The 20,882-nt window shown below is 44.3% G+C and overlaps 1 protein-coding gene across 2 annotated transcripts in view; it reads right to left on the bottom strand.

The window, feature by feature from the left end:
- RBM39 (RNA binding motif protein 39) overlaps nucleotides 1-20,882 on the bottom strand; it is a 49,424-nt gene that overhangs the window by 12,683 nt on the left and 15,859 nt on the right. Inside the window, exons 5-12 of one of the 2 annotated variants that reach the window (XM_006269145.4) lie at nucleotides 17,236-17,301; nucleotides 17,061-17,114; nucleotides 16,596-16,713; nucleotides 15,566-15,718; nucleotides 13,489-13,626; nucleotides 4,716-4,781; nucleotides 1,678-1,882; nucleotides 1,370-1,447 (exon numbers count right to left, since the gene is read on the bottom strand). In XM_006269145.4, coding sequence (XP_006269207.1) covers nucleotides 1,370-1,447; nucleotides 1,678-1,882; nucleotides 4,716-4,781; nucleotides 13,489-13,626; nucleotides 15,566-15,718; nucleotides 16,596-16,713; nucleotides 17,061-17,114; nucleotides 17,236-17,301 — 878 coding nt within the window. The remainder of the gene's footprint in view (nucleotides 1-1,369; nucleotides 1,448-1,677; nucleotides 1,883-4,715; nucleotides 4,782-13,488; nucleotides 13,627-15,565; nucleotides 15,719-16,595; nucleotides 16,714-17,060; nucleotides 17,115-17,235; nucleotides 17,302-20,882) is intronic. The other variant, XM_019485575.2, reaches the window with a different exon arrangement.

The raw sequence follows: 20,882 nt of genomic DNA, 5'->3' as shown, positions 1-20,882 counted from the left end.
ATCTTAAACTAAAACTCTCTCTCAGAGAGGCTGCCTCTCTCAAGCACCTGCAGCATGCGGCGCTGGCCACAAGGTGAGCGAGGGGCTGCTTTTCCCTACACTCAGCACCAGCTTGTAACCTGGCCCTTGCTGCCAGCCTGGCAGTGGGGCCAGGTGACAAGGTGGTGCTGAGTGTGAGGAGCGGGGGAAGCAGCCCCTTGCCTGCCATGCCTAGAGCCCCACGCTGCAGCTGCTCGCAGCTGGCCTCGGACTACCTGTGCCTGCTCCAGACAGCTCCATGTGGGCTGCGAGCTCCTGCAGCAGGGAGCGCCGGCCATGGGGCGGGCAAGGGGTAGCTTTTCTCCGTGCAGGGGGGAAAAGCAGCCCCACCCCCACTCCATGGCCTGTGCTCCCTGCTGCAGCAGCTTGCAGCCCACACAGGCAAGCAGCTGCAGCACAGGGCGCCGGCCACAGGACTGGGAAGGGGCCGCTTCCCCACACTTCCCTGCCCAGGGTCCGTCATCCTCCCCCCTTAAATGAAGGCTCTATCAAACAACAAAAATGCACTTTTTCTAGAAATCGATAAAAAAAAAGAATCAAGGCTCCCTGACCAGTGATTTAAATTGATTTCATTTAAATCAAATCTACCCTGTAAGGTGGAGTGGAAGCCTACAGTGAAGGGACCTGAATCAGTGTAGTATGGCCCACACAATGATCCTGAAAGATTTCATTTACACCTATTTGTGGGGCACCACAAACAGATTGGTGTTTGCTTTTTTTCTCTCCCACGAAGCATAAAATTGTTTCTCCATTCCTCAGCAAAAGTTGCACAGCTGAGAGATGTAGTAAGCCCATATAACACTAAGAATTATCTGCACCAAATGCTATGTTAGTAAGTGGCGTTATTTTTATAAATATACAGCAAGACAACTGAACCACAGTGTAAATGGACCACATTATGTTATGTTATCCTGGTTGCTGGGTTTGTTGTAGCCATGTTGATCTAAGGACATAGGCAGGCAAGGTTCTTTGAGTAGATGTGACATCACATCTAGTCAAAAAACCTTGCCTGCCTGTGATCCTGGTTTGTACTTGTTAACCTGATCATGGATTTCAAGAGTTTGATAATTTACTAGGTTTTGGTTGTAGCCATGTTGGTCTAATAGAAGATGAACTCAGTTGGTCTAATAAACACTAGTCAGTCTAATAAAAGATATCACATCTGCTCAAAAAACCTTGTCTGTTATAATTTACCAGAAACGTAACTTACATTTTTAACCTATTGTAAACCCCTCTCATTGCAATGTTAAAGCACAAAATAATCAATTTTTTTTTGTGCTGAATTTCAAGACTACATCCTGGCTAAAATAACTTAATGTCAAATTCTTACCTGCCACAGCACCAAATGCTAAAGAGCCACTCATCTGCAGAGCTTGTTGCGCAGCTGGAGGAATTTGCAAACCAGTACCTGTAATGAAAAGCACAAATATTCTCTTGTACTAGTGTCATGCTTTTCAAATGAAAAAAGAACAAGAACACAGACAACTCTCACACTCCATCTATCCATCCAAGGTATTCCTCCTTACATAAATGGAATGCAGTTTACAGTTTATTACAGGTAAAAAAAAATTGTTTGGCCTAGTCACCCAGAAGTGTTTAAGCAACTGCAATATATATTCTATTTATTGTTTAACTTACCTTCTGCAAGTCTTGCCATCAACTGTAGGCGACCAGTTGTTCCCAAGTCAATTCCAGTTCTTTCCAACTCATCACTATCCAAAAATGAACTGGCACTGGACGCATCTGTGCGTTCAGTTACATGTCCAACTTTCATTGGCCTGCCAGCTAGCTCAAATCCATTCAGTTGTTCCAAGGCCTTTTTAGCACATTCCGAGTCTGAGAACTGTAAAATTTAGCCGCGTACAGTCAGTGAATAACACTGTTCATAGGACAGAGGTCCATTTCAAATACAATGTCTAAGAGATATACATAAGGGGTAGGGGTGTACCGAAAAGATTTTCTTGGTGCATACTGATAACTGAATATTAACCAGCCATACTGATCCTATAACTGACATTTAATAATAAAGCTTGAACAAGCTTTAGTTGAAGTGCCCCTACCACCATTTCTAAGCATGGCAACACTGATACAGGAGACACATGGCACTTTAATTACATTAGTTCTTGGAGCCCCCCCACACTCACCCCACCACCCCCTACTCCCAGAGCACATGTAAAAGTGCCATATGCCACTTGCAGCCCCTGCCCTTAAACCCCAGCCTGGGGGCAGCTGCCTAAGCCCGAGGTTGCCCAGGGCTGGATGGCGCAGACCCGTAGGCACTGTGGGTTAAGTCACACTGGGCTGGGCAGCTCCTCCTGCCCCTCCCCAGTCACATCTGTGGCTTTTGGTGCTTTTTACAGTGCCCACCCTGGCCCCAGCCTGTAGTCTGCACTAGCGCCAGGGACACTGCTGCAGCTGTTCTGCTCCAGCCCAGTCCAGACCGCCAGTGTGGGGTTGGGGGCATATCTGAGGTCACCCCAGCTCGTGGGAGGCAACCCAGGTATCTAGGGCCCCAGCATAATTAAATCAAATTGGAGAACATTACTGGCTACACCGGCCAAAAAAAGCCGATAAATTTTCCTTTTATCAGTGTTGATCTGATACACAACCAATATAATCAGTGCACTTCTAATAGGTACATTAAAACTTCAAGAGTAATCTATGGGTTTATTTTAAACAAAGAGAGATCAGGAAGAATAGCAAAGAACAATCAGCTTTGGAGATTTTTTTAAAGTTCATAAAGAACCCTAAAAATCACATGGCTGGAAGGCACATGAAAGACCATCTAATACACATCTGCAGGTGTCCATCCACAGTGCCAGCACTCAAATTAAATGTTTCAATTGAGAACATGGTTGTAGCTTTCTTTCAGTAATCTGGCAGGCCAGTAATATGGTCTGTGGGCCATATCCAGACTGCCTACTGACTGGATCCAGCACGTAGGTAGGCACCTGCCAATTGATTTAATCTGGCCTACAGTTACCCCTGCAGCTCACAGCACAGGGCCGAGCCCTGCCTGCTCCCTCCTGGGGCAGCCCGTGCCACGCTCCCACACACACACAACTTCCCTGTGGGGCTGCTCCCAGTAAGGCTGCACCTACCTGGGTACTGCTCAGCTCCCCCACCTCCAGAGGTTTTTTCTCCTCTTGCCTCTGCTGCGCTGCTCTGGGCACCAGGAAATGCAGGGAAGTGACAGCAGCCATGGGGGCACCAGAAAGTGAAGAAGTAACAGCAGCCATGGGGATGCATGCTGGGCAGTACACACCCAGCCAAGTGGGGGATGGGGAAGAAGAGCTATATTTGAGGGTTCCTGCCTAGCATACAGGGCTCCAGCTCCAGGCCACCTTCAAACCACTATGCCTGCCTGGCATGATAAGCAGCCACCTATAGGCTGCTGAGTAGGTAGAAGGTGGCCTGGAGCTGGAGCCCCAGGCACTGGGGCAGGAGTCACCTAGCTGCAGCTTCTCCCCCACCTACAGTGGTGCAGCAGAAGAAGGCGCTGCTGGAGGTGGTGGGGAGCAGAGTAGTATGGGCAGCTGCAGCCACACTGGGAGCAACCCCACCAGAAAACTGAAGGGACTGCACCTGTACCGCACCACCCAGGTGAGCTCTACTACCAGGGCTGTCCCTAGGAGGAAGGGGGGGTAACTTGGGGTGACCACCCTGGGCCTCACAGACAGTGTTGTACAGGCCCCGCTGCTGTGCTCTGCTGGCTCCAGCCACTCACAACCCCCCGCACAGACTGATATGCTCTAGGTCCCACACACCCCTAGGGATGGCTCTGTATACTACCACCCACTTCAGCACATCCCCACCTGGCTCACATGACCTAGGACATGGGCAGCCCCACACAGTCCCCTCCCTCAGCAAATTCCCCCCCCCCCCAACATGTATCCACACCCTCCCCCCTGCACAATATACAAGAGTAAGTCTTTATTTTGAGCTACTATGCAATCACCTGTATATACACTGCTAAGATCCCCACATAAATTAGGACAACAAATATTTCTTGAAATAAAATTAAAATCCATTATAGTAGAAGTTTGATTTTTAGTATACGATTTTTTAATAATCCAACCAAGACAGATTTTAATGTGTGTGTAGCCCTTGACAGCTCATCAAAACTCATTAAGTGGTCCTCCAGCCAAAGTAATTGCCTACCCCTGCCCTAGAGCCATACGCATCATGAATCCCAGCTGTGAGATCACCCTTCTTTCAGTGGCATTTGAAGCATCTGAGATCATGGACCTGAGCATCTAGGAGTTTAGGGGACAGCGGTTGCCACAGAAAGCCCTAATTTCTGGAATTTGATTTCCCCAAAGGCTAACCTTGTTAGTCTTCAGAGCTTAGTGCAAAACCAATGTTCATTCAAGCTTTGCCTGCAAAGTGATGCCTGAATGTTTAACAATACTAATCAACAAAATCCATTAATTTAATTATGGTACTTCTCTCTGACTTATTAATCATCTAACCATGATGGCTGCAGACACCAGGAATAGCCAGCAGAAAACAGATCACAGCTACATTTGCCGAGTAAACAATATTGCTATGGATTGCTGTGCTGGTGCCTACACTGCTGAGAGTACAAACCAGATCCCTCCTTGGGATGAACCTTTTGAATGCAACAAATGTTTTTACACAAGGGATTTTTCATTGAACAAATTTTGTGATCGTACCGTTATAAATCCATATCCTTTGGAGCGTCCAGTTTCACTATCCATCATCAGCTGAATGCTTTCAATCTAAAAATGAAAAGTGTTAAACTTAAAGTGTTAAACTTTAAAACCTAAAACAAGTAACTTCATTTACTTTTTCCTTCACTCAAGTTATGTTGTGGCATGTTTCAGAGACAATACAAGGGTGTAGCACCACCTAGATACATGGATTAGACTTATGCATGTAACTAATGAAGGAAGTTTTACTATATCCCCATTGCTTTAAGAAAAAAAATTCTGAGTTTAAGTTAAGATAAATGTGGAGTTCACCAAGTACTGGGTTGGTTCCTTTTTGGCTTCCCCTAACAAAATCATTAAAAAATTACTTACAGAGGATGATCAGTTAAAATATACTGAGTAACTGATGCAAGTATTAGAAGGATTTCAGAGAACTGAAACCAAACTAGAGAATTCTCCCTCCCAGTACTCCAGACTTATTAAATAAATAAATAAATAAAAATCTCAGAACTTATCTCAGGACACAGATGGATATAACAACTGTAGTCGTGTCAAAAGGTTACCAAAACAGGTTGTCACAATCCAACGGTTACATTTGCATGGTTCTGTAGCAAAACCACTACGACATTATTAGAGTTAAGGTTAAGTCACGCTAAGTAACTTTAATCAATACAGCATTCATGCAGATGTAGACTGTTCAGGAGGATATGGGCAACTGTTTTCCTGCTGTGGAAAAGACAGCACTCTCTCAAAAGCTTACATAGACTTATCACCCTTCTTGAAAACAGTCATGACGCTGGCATTCCTCAGGTCCCCAGGGATCTCTTTGTTGTTCCAAATTCATACAATAAAATTCAGTCTCAGTACCAGTTCCTCACTACCAGTCTTGTATATTTCAGCAGATGTACCATCTCCTCCAGCAGCCTTGTTCTTGGTATCCTTAATGGGACAGATGTTTAAAATAGGAGGGTTGGCAGGGGATAGGTGTTGTGTGGGACGGACTTGATGGTAGTATCTATCACGGTTCACTGATGGTTCAGGAGTCCCTCAAAGTGCTTTTTTTTCTACATAGGCTGGATCTGTAGTGTGGAACAGTGTCATCTGGCCTGCAAGGCTGCCCACAGGCCAGAAATTTGGCAGTGGGACAAACAGTGGCTGTGGCTCCTCCTGGAGCCACAACAATTAATGCTGCCCTACCCCAAATTTCTGGCCTCAGGGATATCCCTACATACCAGATAACCTTGCCTTGTGGACTGGCCCCACACTTCCAGATCTGGCCATGTGGAGCCAGATGAGTTTGACACATCCACCTTAATCCTCTGATTTCAGCACCTATGCTCTGGTCCAGCAGCCTTGTCACTCTTGGTTTCCTTGATGGCACACTAGACTTTTCCTAGGAGAGTTGGCGAGGGATCCCCTTTTCAGGGTATTTTGTGATAGTTTCAATGGTGGTATCGCAGACTCACAAAACAGCCTTCTACCTCTTGGGGAAGAAGTCCTGTTGGAATCTCAGCATGGTTTTAGACAGTCTTGTGGGGCAACTGACATGATCTTTGTTGCCCGTCAGGTCCAAGGAAAGTATGGGGAACAACATAAGGGCTGGCCTTCACTGACCTCAAAGCCTTCAATCCCATGAATTGTGAAGCTTTGTAGAAAGTACTGGCCAGATTTGGATATTCTGAAAAGTACAGCTAGGTTCTGAGGCTCCTCCATGATTGCCACCATTCTTTGTAGTGGGTTGAGACAGATGCATCTGTCATCTGAATTAGGCTCAAGCAAGGGATCAGAAATCTACCTGACTCCGTTTTCCATTTTTTTTTTTTTGATAGTCTTCCTGGTTCTCATTAAGTACCACCTTCCTTTTGGAATTGACACTGAATACTGAGCAGATGGAGGGCTCTTCAAATCTGGGATGTTTCTGATTGAAGACCATTGCACTCAAAACAATAATCCTTAACCTTCAATATGCTGATGACTGCACCAACCTTGTGCACAGAGGAAAACCTCCAGACCATGCTGGAAGTCTTTGCAGAAGCCTGGTATTCTTAACATTGAGCAAGAGGCTCACAGTGCTCCATCAGCCTGACCTGGACCATCAATGCGACCCTCCTCCTAATGTCTTTATTCATTGTGATCTGTGGAAAGTCACCAAGATCCAGGTCTACAATGCAGGCATCATCCCCACCCTTCATGGATATGAAATGTGGGTGACCTACCATTGTCATCTCAACAGCCTGGAGCCAACAATGCCTCCAGAAAATCATCTGCATCTACTGGGAAGACTCCCACACAAATGACAGCATCCTTGCCTTGAGTCACTGATCCTCAAGCACCAATTTCACTGAAACGGACATTGTGTGTGGATGCACAGAACCAGAGAAAGCTAGGGTTGGAAGGGACCTCAATGCAGGACCATCCCCAACTACAATCATTCCATCCAAAGCTTTGTCTAGCTCTGTCCACCTCCCAAGGATGGAGCTTCTACTGCCTCACTGGATAACCTGTTCTAGTGTTTTACTACCCTCCTAGGTGAGAAAAATTCTTCCTGATACTGAACCTAAACTTTCCTTGCTGCAACCTGAGAGCATTGCTCCTCGTTCTGTCATAGATTCATAGATGTTAGGATCGGAAGGGACCTCAATAGATCATCGAGTCCGACCCCCTGCATAAGCAGGAAAGAATGCTGGGTCTAGATGACCCCAGCTAGATGCTCATCTAACCTCCTCTTGAAGACCCCCAGGGTAGGGGAGAGCACCACCTCCCTTGGGAGCCCGTTCTAGACCCTGGCCACTCAAACTGTGAAGAAGTTCTTCCTAATGTCCAATCTAAATCTGCTCTCTGCTAGCTTGTGGCCATTGTTTCTTGTAACCCCCGGGGGCGCCTTGGTGAATAAATATTCACCAATTCCCTTCTGTGCCCCTGTGATGAACTTATAGGTGGCCACAAGGTCGCCTCTCAACCCTCTCTTGCGGAGGCTGAAAAGGTCCAGTTTCTCTAGTCTCTCCTCATAGAGCTTGGACTGCAGGCCCTTAACCATACGAGTGGCTCTTCTCTGGACCCTCTCCAGGTTATCCGCATCCCTCTTGAATTGCGGCGCCCAGAACTGCACGCAGTACTCCAACTGCGGTCTGACCAGCGCCCGATAGAGGGGAAGTATCACCTCCTTGGACCTATCTGTCATGCATCTGCTGATGCATGATAAAGTGCCACTGGCTTTTTTGATGGCTTCATCACACTGTCAACTCATGTTCATCTTGGAGTCCACTAGGACTCCAAGATCCCTTTCCACTTCCGTGCCACCCAGCAGGTCATTCCCTAGGCTGTAGGTGTGCTGGACATTTTTCCTCCCTAGGTGCAGCACTTTGCATTTCTCCTTGTTGAACTGCATTCTGTTGTTTTCTGCCCACTTGTCCAACCTGTCCAGATCTGCTTGCAGCTGTTCCCTGCCCTCCGGCGTGTCTACATCTCCCCATAGCTTTGTGTCATCTGCAAACTTGGACAGAGTACATTTCACTCCCTTGTCCAAGTCACTGATGAAGACATTAAAGAGTATTGGTCCAAGGACCGAACCCTGCGGGACCCCACTGCCCACACCCTTCCAGGTCAAAACCGACCCATCCACCATGACTCTCTGGGTGCGACCCTCCAGCCAATTCGCCACCCACCGGACTGTGTAGTCACCCAAGTCACAGCCTCTTAACTTGTGCAGAAAGGATAGGGTGGGGAAGAAAGGGGGAGGGGTTGCGCTCTATGTCAGTGAGCAATATACATCAACCCTCATCAAGACGGAATCCAAGGATGAGGAAGTAGAAGGATTGTGGGTTAGGCTACATGGGGGGCAAGGAGAAAGGGATTGGTAGGGGTCTGCTACAGACCCCCACATCAAGGGGAAGAAAGAGATTCGGGACTCCTGAGGCAACTCTCGGAGACCATAAAAGCTAAAGAGGCAGTAGTCATGGGGGACCTAAACTACCCAGATATCTGCTGGGAGACGCAGACAGCAAAGTCCCACCGCTCACGCAGGTTTCTAACCTGTGTACAGGACCTCCACCTGACACAGGAGGTACATGGTCCCACTAGGGGGAATGCCATACTGGATCTGGTATTGGCAACGGGAGATGACATGGTAGCGGACCTCCAGATTGGTAGCCATCTGGGGGACAGTGATCACCTAATAATAGAATACACCATAAGACGTCGAGTGGGTAAGGTAACTAGTAGGGTGAAAGCGCTAGACTTTAGGAAAGCTGATTTCAATGAACTCAGGCGCTTAGTCAAGGACGCACTGCAGAGTAGGAGATTTGAAGAAATGGAAGCCCAAGAAGGGTGGCTGTGCCTTAAGGAAACGATCCTTCGGGCACAAAGCAAGATGATCCCCGAGCGAGGCAAAAGAGGGAAAGGGGTCAGGAGGCTTCCATGGCTGACCAGAGAAATCCAGGGCAGCCTAAGGGACAAAAGGGGAGCACATAAAAAGTGGAAACAGGGAGAGATCACCAGAGATGAATATACCTCCTCTGCTCGTGCCTGCAGGGAGGCAGTTAGACAGGCCAAAGCTACCATGGAGCTGAGGATGGCAACCCAAATAAAAGACAACAAGAAATTGTTTTTTTAGATATATAGGGAGTAAAAGGAAGGCCCAGGGAGGAATAGGACCCCTGCTAAATGGGCAGAAACAATTGGTGACAGACAGGGGGGACAAGGCTTAACTCCTCAACGAGTCATCTACCATCACTGAGAACAGTCTAGCTCCATCCTCTTTCAAACACCCCTTCAGATAGTTGAAAGCTGTTATTAAATCCCCTCTTAGTCTCCCCTCTACTCAAGACTAAATAAGCCCAGTTCCCTCAGTCTTCCCTCATAGGCCTGAGGCCTCTGCTGGACTCTCTCCTATTTGTTCATGTCTTTTCTGTAGCAGGGGCCCAAAACTGAACACAGTACTCCAGATGTGGCCTCACCAGGGAAGAATAGAGGGCAATAATCACTTCCCATTACCCACTGGCAACACACCCAGTATGCCATTAGCCTTTGTGAGAAGGTCACACTGCTGGCTCACATTCAGCTAATTATCCACTGTAACCCCCAGGTCCTTTTCTGCAGAGCTGCTACCCCAACCTGTACTGCTGCAGGGGATTGTTCCATCCTAGGTGCAGGACTTAGCACTTGCCTTTACTGAACTCAAGAGATTTCTTTTGGCTCAATCCTCCAATTTGTCTAGGTCACTCTGAATCCTAGCCCTACCCTTCAGCATATCTGCTACTTCTCCCCCAGCTTGGTGTCTTCTGCAAACTTTCTAAGGCTGCACTCTATGCCATCTTCCAGGTCACTGATGAAGACAATGAACAAAACTGGCTCCAGGACTGACCCCTGCAGTGCTCCACTTCAGACCAGCTGCCAACTAGACATCGAGCCATTGATTACAACCCTCTGAGCCCAATGCTCCAGCCAATTTTCTGTCCATCTTACAGTCCATTCATCTAGCTCATACTTCCTTAGCTTGCCTGCGAGAATGCTGTAGGAGACTGTATTAAAAGCCTTGCTAAAAATTAAAATGCACCACATCCACTGATCTCCCTGAATCCAGAGCCAGTCACCTCATCACAGAAGGCAATCAGGTTGGTCAGGCATGATTTGCCTTTGGTGAATCTATATCAACTGTTCTTAATCACCTTCTCCTCCAAGTGGTTAAAAATGGATTCTTTGAGGATCTGCTCTGTGATTTTTCCAGGGATTGAGGTAAAGCTGATTGGTCTGTAGCTCCCTGGATCCTCCTCCTTTCCTCTCAAAGATGAGCACTATGTTTGCCCTTTTTCAATCATCCAGGACCTCTCCTGATCACCATGAGTTTTCAATGATAATGGCCAATGGCTCTGCAATCACATCAGCCAACTCCCTCAGCACCCTCAGGTGCATCATATCTGGCCCCAGGGACTTAGAAAAGCTAGATATGTACGAGTACAGGCAGTCCTCGACTTACAACGTTTCGAGTTACAACGTTTCACACTTACATTTATAAATCGATACCCTGTTTCATCTTTATGACGTCAGTTTCGATTTACAATGCTTGATCTGATGCGACGCCACGCCAGCAAACAAGTTCACCATGTCCGCTCATCTCCCTGGAGAACATCTGTTCAAACTTGCTTGGACACTTTGTTTAAAAAGCAGAGAGACTCCAGAAAAACTTGCAGCCAAGACTCCCAAGAAGACTCCAGGCAGGAGCCCTTCAAAAAGTCCAGCGAAGTCGCCTCAAAGAAGCCCTTCCAAATCAATATGATTGCTATTTATGATGCAAATACATTAATGTAGCTATATTACTCATCCATAGTTGATAAGAGTACAAAATTCTGGGGTATTTTTGGTGAAAATAGGGTATCAGGCCTTGGTTCAGGAACCAATCCCCTATTTATAACACAGTTTCTCATGATAAAATTGGTTCCAAGTTACAACATTTCAACTTTAAGACAGTTTTCAGGAACCAATTGTGTTGCAAGTCTGAGGACTGCCTGTAGTCCCTAACCTGTTCTTTTACCACTGAGGGCTGCTCACCCCTTCCCCAAACTGTGCTACCTGGTATAGTAGTCTGGAAGCTGACCTTGCCTGTGAAAACACTGAGCACCTTCAGCCTTTTCTGCATCATGATACACAGTTGCCTCCCCCATTTAGCAAGGGACCCACACTTTCTCCAATCTTCCTCTTGCTACCAACACTTGTACAAAAGCCACCCTCATATCCCTTGCTAGCTGCAATTCCAACTGCGCTCTGGCCTTCCTGACTTCATCCCTGCATACCTGAGCAATTCTTCCCTAGTTATATGTCCAAGTTTCCACTTCCTTTTTGTGATTTATTTTCCTGATAAGCCAAGCTGGTCTTCTGCTATACTTGCTAGTCTTTCTGAACATTGGGATGATTTGTTTCTGCACTCCGAATCTTTTCTGAGGTACAGTCAGCTCTCCTGGACCCCTCTCCCCCTGTCTGGCTTTCAGGGGATCCTGCCCATGAGCTCCCTCAGTGAGTCAAAGTCTGCTTTTCTGAAGTCCAGAAACTGCCTAAATCTGCTCCCAAAACAAGTGTTCTCCCAAACTAGTTACAGACTGAGATCTTGTAGTGGCAAGAGAAAATGCTACAAGGATATACTGAAAGCATCTCTCAAGAAAACAGATGCTGAAATAAAGAGCTGGGTGGGGGTAACTGGCTACTAATAGACTCCAATGGCTCCACAGCCACAACCTCAACCAAGTGGCAGCCCATTTCAAGTTAAATCATCTTGTTTTTGAAGCAGAGAAGAGTGCAGAGGATGGAAAAGGAAAGAAATCCAGGCCTACTCTCTCCTGCAGAAAGACCTGTAATTTCTGCAGACAGGTCTCTCTCTCAAGGATTGGACTCTTACATCACCTGAAGACCCATCTGAACCATGGTGGAGATCATGCTCAAATACAGTGCCACCAACAACGATGGAGGGATAACAACTACATCTTAACAGCTGCTGCGTACTCCCAAGCAGCAGCTTTTTGTCCCTTTTAAGGTAGCTAAAATGGCCGCATGTCTACATCCCAATTTGTGTTAAGGTTTAAGAACACACTTCTGGCATATGCTCCTGCTAGGCATGCAAAACAGAGTGCAGACATCTAACATCTGAACCATTCCCAAATGTCACAGATTGGGAACTGGCCAACACTTGTGTGAAGTGCTATGGCTCTGATACCAGGTGGTGTGAATGCGCATCCTGCCTAGCATGCCTCACAATGGGACAATGGGCATGGGAAAGGTGGTTTGCACTTAGGGTCTCAGGGAGGTGGATGACCTGTGGCTGGGATGTTTTTACTTTTTGCTTTCCCCTTCCTCCTAAGCATAGCTCCAATAGCTTGCAGTGTGCTTACCGGGGAGGGAAAGGCATGATGAGGGGCTGTGGTCAAATAGGGAGGGAGAACACAGCTGCTTGTTAGAAAGATTTTACTGAATGGTCAGTATGCCTCAATAAAACATAAGGGGAAAAAAGAAGGGGGGTAGGGGCAGTAGAGTTTTGCCTGCGTACCAGAGCAGTCAGTTGCCTATCCACTTCAAAGTTTAAACTGCATTTATACCATTTTAATTGTTGTGTGTGTGTGTGTGTGTGTGTGTGTGTGTGTCAATGCCCTGAACGTATCTTGTATTTTTATCTTTCAGAAGACAAACAGAATTGCTGGGGGCCAGGAGAAGTACCCTGAGGTCACTTGCACCCAGATGAAATTAATTAAATTCCTTACTTCCTTCCTGATTTCATGATTTAAAAGACAGAGGAAGATTGCGTAACTGTTTAGAATAAGAAAGCACTGCTGAGAGAGACATGCATCATGGCAGGCTGTGAAACCAAATCTTCATGAGAATGAAGGCAAAAACTGCCTGAGTCACAAGACAATTCAATCACAGATAACTCAAATAACTATGTATTCAGAAATGTTCAGTGTATGGTTTAGTTTCCACTTCTCACAGGTTAGTCACCAACTTCTCAGCAATCCATATCACCTACCTGTTCAATACAATGGCTGAGTAATAATGCAATTCTTAAAGTTCTTTTTCTTTCTTTTTTTTTTTTAATAAAGTCTTCTCTTTGTTTTTGCAAGGAATCGGGATACTTCAACCCTCAGGGATTCATGAGAACATAACGAAGAATCAAATATTGTAACAGTGGAGTTCTTCAGGAAGCATTTTGTAAACCCTGAATCTATTTTGTAATTGTTATACAGTCAAACAAATGTAACATATGCATTTAACCCTTCTCTTAGGAATGAAAACTCACTCGGCCAAATGGTTCAAAGATTCCACGAAGCATATCTTCTGTTATGTTGAAGTGTAATGAGCCTACATAGAGTCGCATAGGACCAGCACTGCCCTTTTGTAGGTTATTGGCCATTGCTGCTGCTCTGTTTTTCTCGGCCTAAAGAAAATTAAATTGTCATTTCTCATAAAACTCAAGTGAAAACAATACATGTACCAAACTTATTAAAAATAAGTTCCAAAGCTCAAACTGTAAGTCTGTATGTGGATTAACTTCCTAGCTTTTAAGTGCCAAAGTTCTTCTAAAATCTTCAACCTCAATGAGTTGAAGATTTCTGATTCTGTTTTTTAGTAACTAAAATGCCCTTTGCTTTCTATATGCAAAAGACGACATTCATAAAAGATAAACAATTGTACTTTTGTACAAACAACAATTCTATGATCCCTTTGAAAACTTTAATGGTTTCCTCATCTTCTGCATTTTGCCTTGTACGAAAGGCTGTCACCTTCTTGCCCTGGATATCTTTTATTGGCAAGTGATTACTTCTGTATATTATGTAAACAATTCCATATACCTTTCCAGCCATCCTGAACTTTGCTAGAAATCGGCTCTTTGGAAAAAGACTGAAAGTTTCAGGAAGCCTGAAGCTCAAATGATTGAAATGTAATGAGTATAAGGAAAATCTCTTTCTTCAACCTAAAACAAAACAAGACGTGCCTTTCCTTTCTAACTGGGGACAGTGTTCTGAAATTTTCACACTATTTCTTTGGTAGAAGTGCCAGATTTTCCTGGTGAAAGTTAGTGACTCTGAGGCCCCCCTCATGTTACAGGTATTACACAATTACTTGGTAAACTGGGCAATTACCTTAAGACCCGCTACACATGCAAAGCAGCTATGATGTCATAAAAAGTTCCAACCAGCTATAAAGTTAGACTCTAAAAAGGTGAATTAACTTTATAGCTAGGAAACCTACAAAACACTTCCCAGAGATGAGCCGATGAACTTCACTTCATCAACCTCCTGGATACTAAAAATCATGGACTGAATATAGACATTGGATTTATGACGTATTATAACCTGCCTGACATCTGACTCCCCAGGTACTTCTCAACTATTCATCCTCCTTCCCCTCACCCAGCCTCTCTCTCACACATTGACTCCTCAATCTACATCTTCACCGACTATGCATACCAGCCCAGCCTCTGGCTGCTTTACTTTTCATTCTATCCAGGAAGAGCGCACACCAACTGCTGAAACTTCCTCAGCCTGATGAAGGGTTTTTGAACCCAAAAGCTTCCTTAAAAATTATTTTCCAACTATTTAAGTCGGTCTAATAAAAGATATCAGATTCACCCAAAGAACCTTGTCTATCAATAAAGCTTGCAATTTTAAGTTGATGAGCATACAGAGAAATTATACATTTAAAGCCCAATTTTTCTCTAGTCCAAAATGGTTGGCTGCCTCCTAGAGTCCTGTCTTATTCTACATATGTCTACACATTTAACTGTAATTTTTCTTCTTAAGTGAAGCCCGCTGTGTGTGGGAAGACACACTTGTTAACCGCAAATCAACAAAAGGAATCTGGCATCACACTTCAGTGACCTGTATTAGAAATCTGAAGTGCCAGAGCTAGCTGTATAAGTATTGACTTTCCACTGAAGTGTGCAACTCCAGGCATTTCAACAAAAACAACTGACTGTAAATTAAAAAAATGCCAGTAGTTGAACATGCAGTTTTCCCCTTAATTTACTAGTTGTTCATGCTTCACTAATATGGATTAGTGCATGGTTTCCTTAAGCACTAAATGAAAATACCAATTGTAATCAAAGGTGAAAAGAAAATACACTTTTGATCCCCTCCCAACCTCTGAATTTTCTGGCCTCATTTGAACTGCTACTTCACACAGTAGTATTAGTACAACATTGATATAAAATAATTTATTTTGATATACAAACAATACCTTTGTAAATGAAGTAAAGCCTTACTGAAATTAACCTGACTGCAACAATACTTATTCTCATCTCTTGGTCAAGCATCTGGGCTACAGTATAAGAGATTGCATAAATCACAGTTAACACACAACCAAGCATAGCTTACCTGTGATGCTTGTACTATGATTGGTACCCCCAGAACTCTCTGTCCAGTTAGTCCTATTGCCAGGGGCACTGAACTAACATCAACAAATTCTACGTAAGCAATTCCCTTAGAACGTCTGGAATTTCTATCAGAAATCATTCGCACATCACGAACCTATAAAAATGAAAGAATGAAAAGTTTTTGTAAACAAAACTAATTTGCATGCAGTTACTATGGCATGCAGCCCTCTGGACCACTGACTCTTAAGCTAACTGCAGTGAAACTGTTTCTAAACAAGTAATAGTTGGAGTGGTTCTGTAGCTGTCAGTCCAGGAAATATGCAAGCAGCAAGGGTTTTTCAGTTGGGTGACGTAAGATCTCACACAAAAAATCCTTGCTTCTATAACAAATAAGGATTTAGCTTCATAAAGTCAACTTGACTATCACAAATCTGACACAAAACAGAAGGGAACAGATGGAGTTTTCTAAAAATTCACCTACCAAAATACTTATTTATGAAGAGACCTCATTTGAAATAGTATTTTAAGAAGCACAATCATTCACAACAATTAAAGTTACTTAAATTAGTTATCACAAGTGAGAATTGTGCCCTACTGCAATAGGCATCATACAAATATGAAAAGGAACCCCCCCCCCCCCCCCCCCAAGAGTTTAGCATTTGATCCTGTCAGCTCTGACACTGAGTTTAACCGATTTCTTAATTAACAGATTTCCAAGTCAAAGAGCCCTAACAAAGCACCTAAATTTTTGGAGATAACTTTAGTGTTAGAGGACGCTCTGTAAGAGCCCCCAAAGATTCAAGCTCACCCAGGAAGAGCACACACCAACTGCTGAAACCTCCTTAGCCTGACGAAGGGTTTTTGAACCCAAAAGCTTGCTTAATAACTATTCTCCAACTATTCGGGTTGGTCTAATAAAAGATATCAAATTCACCCAAGGAACCTTGTCTGCCTATGTCCTTAGACCAACACGGCTACAACCTAAACCCCTGTGAGATCACTTAAAGCACTCTCATCCAGCGCCCACTTACCTTCCCTACAGTAGAGAAAAATTCTTCCAAGTCTCTTGGCCGAATTCTTGCAGCTAGTTGCATACAGAATACTGTTCGAGCATCTCTCTCTTCAGGGGTTAGATTATCAATTGGCTCTCTGAAACAACAGAAGTTTGAGTTTAGCTACTTCGTTTTTGACACAAGGTCACTGACAGGTTGAGGCAGAATATTTGCTTTTCATATTTAATAAAATTGCAACAAGGGTAATGCAAAATTTACATTAACAGCCTACTGTTCAATTGTATGGATATTCTATCACCTCAGAGCATAGAGGATTTTTCAAATATTCTCCTTCCATTCTAAGCAGTACTGATGTGCAATTTTTGGAAACTGGCAAACTGAAGATTCAGATTCAGTTGTCTCCCCCATTCTAGTAGGAGATGACTAATACACTTTAAAATTATAATACAATGGCCAAAAAAAAAAAAAAGTGAAAATAGCTACCTGACAGGGCTCTTGTCTTTTCTGAATGGACTTTTGCTTCTGGAGCGCCGTCTGCTGTAAAGGTAACAAGTTTGACAACATAATCAGAAAACATACAAAATACCAGCCCAGTTTGCAGTAAAACCTATTAATTATGCACAAAGGTAGAAGAAAGAAAAAAAAAAAAATCAGAAACCTTAATTTGATGCTGTGAGGCAGACCAATCTTCCCTCTGATGGCACTGTTGAATTTTGGACCAGAACTAGATTACAGGCAAAAGAAAGAGAAGTTACTTATAGTAAAGGAGCTCATCAAAACTTACTGTCAATTTGCACATCGCATTGTAGATGTACATGTGCCTCATGCACCCAAACTAAGATTTTCTTTCCCCCTTAGTAGTACCTACACAGTGCTACTCCTCCTTCTGCTCTGTATGAAAAGCCTGGGGGGGAGGAACAAGAAAAAATAAAATAATAATAATAATAATAATAATAATAATTAAAAAAAAAACAAAAAAAAACAAAAAAAAACCAAACAGTGCCCACTTCCTCTTCAGTTCCTTCCGAGCCAGAATATCCCAGGATGCATAGGATTCTGAGAAAGAGCAAGATGGAAAGCAAGATAAGGATTGTGCATATGGACAACATTACTATAACTCCACTTACTCTGGAAACTCAATCCTTTCTCCTCTGAGTACTTGTCCATATGCATGCTCCACTGTAAGCAATTCCAAAGTAATGCCCAGTTCACCTGGAGGCAGGTCTTGGGAGTCTAAGTAAATAACTAATTTTCCCAAATGCAGGATCTAATCCAGGAGCTTCAGTGCTAGCACAGTGCTTAGTGAAGGTACGAGTTGAATTAGAAGTACAGTTCAAGAGGTGCTTGGATAGAGACATTCTGGAAGGAGGCTACTTATTGGTTGGCTGATGCAGTCTAGATCCACGCAGTCTCTAGGCAGCGATTCTTTTAGCCATAGCAGAAAAAAAATGCCAGGTACAAACAGGCATGGAGCTCTTATGAAAGGTTGAGTCCTGGTTAGGAAAGAGCCCTTTTAATGTCCAGTGTGTGCAATGATGCATCTGCCCTGAAGGAACAAAGCTTTGGGAAGAAAGCTAGAAGATGGAATTCCATTACTACCTTAAAGCTAAGGATTGGTCTCAAAGAAGGGTTTGTTTAGAAGAACAATTTAAAAGGAACCTTCCAAGAGAATTTTGATCTCCTTTATCCTATCAAATGCTGGCAAAAGAAAATTCATTTCAGAGGCACTGTGAAGGTTGTCACTGGCTCCAATGGTAGTTTTCAGTCTTGAAGAGTCTAGATTCAGGTCCTACAGGGAGATCAAGTTGCTCCTTGGCACAACACCTTACTCTGGCCCTTCTTGAACTTCAGCATTGCAGAGAAGGTAGACTAGCATTCCAAAAGGTAGCTGATGGACGAAAATTATTCTGTTAAGACGTCCCTATTTACTACGATGGTTCACTATGCTTCAGCTCTAGAAATCAGACTAGAATGGCTGGGATAGAAGCCTGGAAGGGGATATCATGATTCCAAGTCAGAAACCTAGTCCATTTATCCATATATCTGCAGGCACAGCTGGGGCTACTTTGAATCTCTAACAAAAGAAGAGCATTTTTATTTTACTGCTTGAAGCCATCCAGCATCCACACAGATATGGTGGGTGTTCTGGTCCGAGTCCTGAAGAGTGGAAACAGGAGTAATCTCAAGTCACAGTACCTCACAACAATATGTTTAGTTATGGAATCAAAAACTTCCTTGGCCAACCTAGAGTTAATAGGATGAATTGTACATTTTTTGCCTAACACTGCAGATCATCCTGGGAATCAGAGTAGTCATTAAAGCATACAACGGTTTTCTTGTCCATAGAAAATGTCAGGCAATTGGACTGAGAGTCTTGGCTGAGGCCTCCAAGGCTCTGAAGGAGGGAGAAGTTTCGCACATGACACTAGCCTAAGATGACATACCACAGGATAAAGCACTTAATGTCCCTCTTGTACCTCAGAGAGACATGCCAGCAGAAAGTGTTCACATAGATTTTATGAAGGTCCAAATGATGTAACGCCAAAAGGTATACAATATGACAGTGCATCAGTTGAGGCTGACTGCTTCCTTCACCTTCCTGCAGCAAAGACGGGCCCTTTGCACGCTTGTTATTTAAGTAGGGAGATGCTGTTGTTCCATCTAGGATATTGCTAACATACCCGTAAGAGACAAAAAGGTAGAATCGTTTATAAAACATGCCCAAATATGTGCCACAAGTATTTCCTGAAGAAAGACAAGATGGTAATGTAAAAAAATCATGGAAGCCGAGATGCAAACCTGCTAATCCCAGGGGATTATGGTATTGCTATTTTGACACTGAGTTTATACCATCATGCTTTCTTAAGTCCCAAATGGGTTGCCATCCCCCTTATTTCTGAAATCAAGAAATAACCATTGTAAAATCACTATCTTCAAGGATGAAGAACTTCTGTATGACTCCCACCACTAAAAGTAGCGCCACCTATCACAGGACAAAGGCTTGGCAGTAGGCAAAGGGTTGGCTGTAAACAGGCAACAGGTTGCCAGTAGGCACAGTGGCATAGCTAGCTGTGTTCATGCTTAAGACCCACCAGAGTTCATTGTATAAACAGACTCAGGCCTGTCCTGATATTGGCCTAATTATCACTTGAGAGTGGAGAAATGGTATCCAGAATCCCGAAGCTGGGATGGGGGACTGAGTGCCTGCATGCATGCACCCCAGCCCAGCAGGTCAGTTTGTGGAGGAGGGAAGGGGCAGGGGCTAGATGGAGGTCCCTGTGGTGCAGACAGGGCCACAGAGACAGGAACAGGGAGGGGTAAGTGGAGTGGGGTCCTGGCCAGGTGGGACTTACCTGCTGGGGAGGCATGCCCCCCAAATAATTTGTTCCCCCTCTGCCTTGATCTGCCCCCGCTTCCCTCCCCACAGACCTGCTGGATGGGGAAGGGGTGGCAGCAGCACATGGTAAACCTTATGTTGCTTTTAAATGCCAAAAGGTGACCTCCTATTTAAAAAGGTTGGAGACCACTGATCTATAAATAGGGACCTACCTAAATCACAAAAGATGCCTTGGTTTTTTTGCTGTCCCAGTACAGTATGCAGCACCATTCTGTAGTGCAGAGCAGCACAGCAGCCCCCACAGAAGCCCCTCCCTGGACACAGACAGATGACTATCTGTAAATCTCTGGGGAGGGGTGGGACTTGCAGGGCCCCATAGCCAATGCCCAGCCCTTCTCTGTGCTCCAGGATGCCTGGGCTTCCCACACTTCCTGTTAAAATTGCATAACTGCAAATTTGATAGGTCTCTATAAGAAAGCTCTTGCCAATGGTTGGCTCTGTGATCCATTCCCCAAAGGCCTCCCAGGAAGCAGAGGGCAGCTTCTCTATGAAAGATATTTACCTTTAACAGACTATGAGACGGGGTAGGGAGAGCAGAAGAGAGGAAATCTTACTCATACAATAGGAGAGAGAAAGCTAATATGTCACCTGAAAATAAAAGTGAACCAGAGAGTATATTTTATATTTTCCTGCCAAGCAAGTCCAAGTTTTTACTTATGCCAGATCCATAAATGGTCTCACAAAATAAGGACAGGTCAACTTGATGGAGAATGCACTGTAAAACAGTTGCTAGTCGATGCATAGGCACATTAAATTCCTTCAAGGAGATCTGGAGGCTGTGACCTACCCATAAATCCCCAGAAGTCATCTTATTAAGAGGCTGTAAAATAACCTACTGCCTCATCCAATGATATAGGAGAACAGTAGGTTGGAGTTGTCACAGATTTGTGAAAGGTATCTGGAGACAG

This window comes from Alligator mississippiensis, chromosome 9, assembly GCF_030867095.1.
Source record: "Alligator mississippiensis isolate rAllMis1 chromosome 9, rAllMis1, whole genome shotgun sequence".
Taxonomy (NCBI): Eukaryota; Metazoa; Chordata; order Crocodylia; family Alligatoridae; genus Alligator; species Alligator mississippiensis.
The sequence above is the reverse complement of the archived record's forward strand: the minus strand, read 5'-3'. Positions and strand labels throughout refer to the sequence as shown.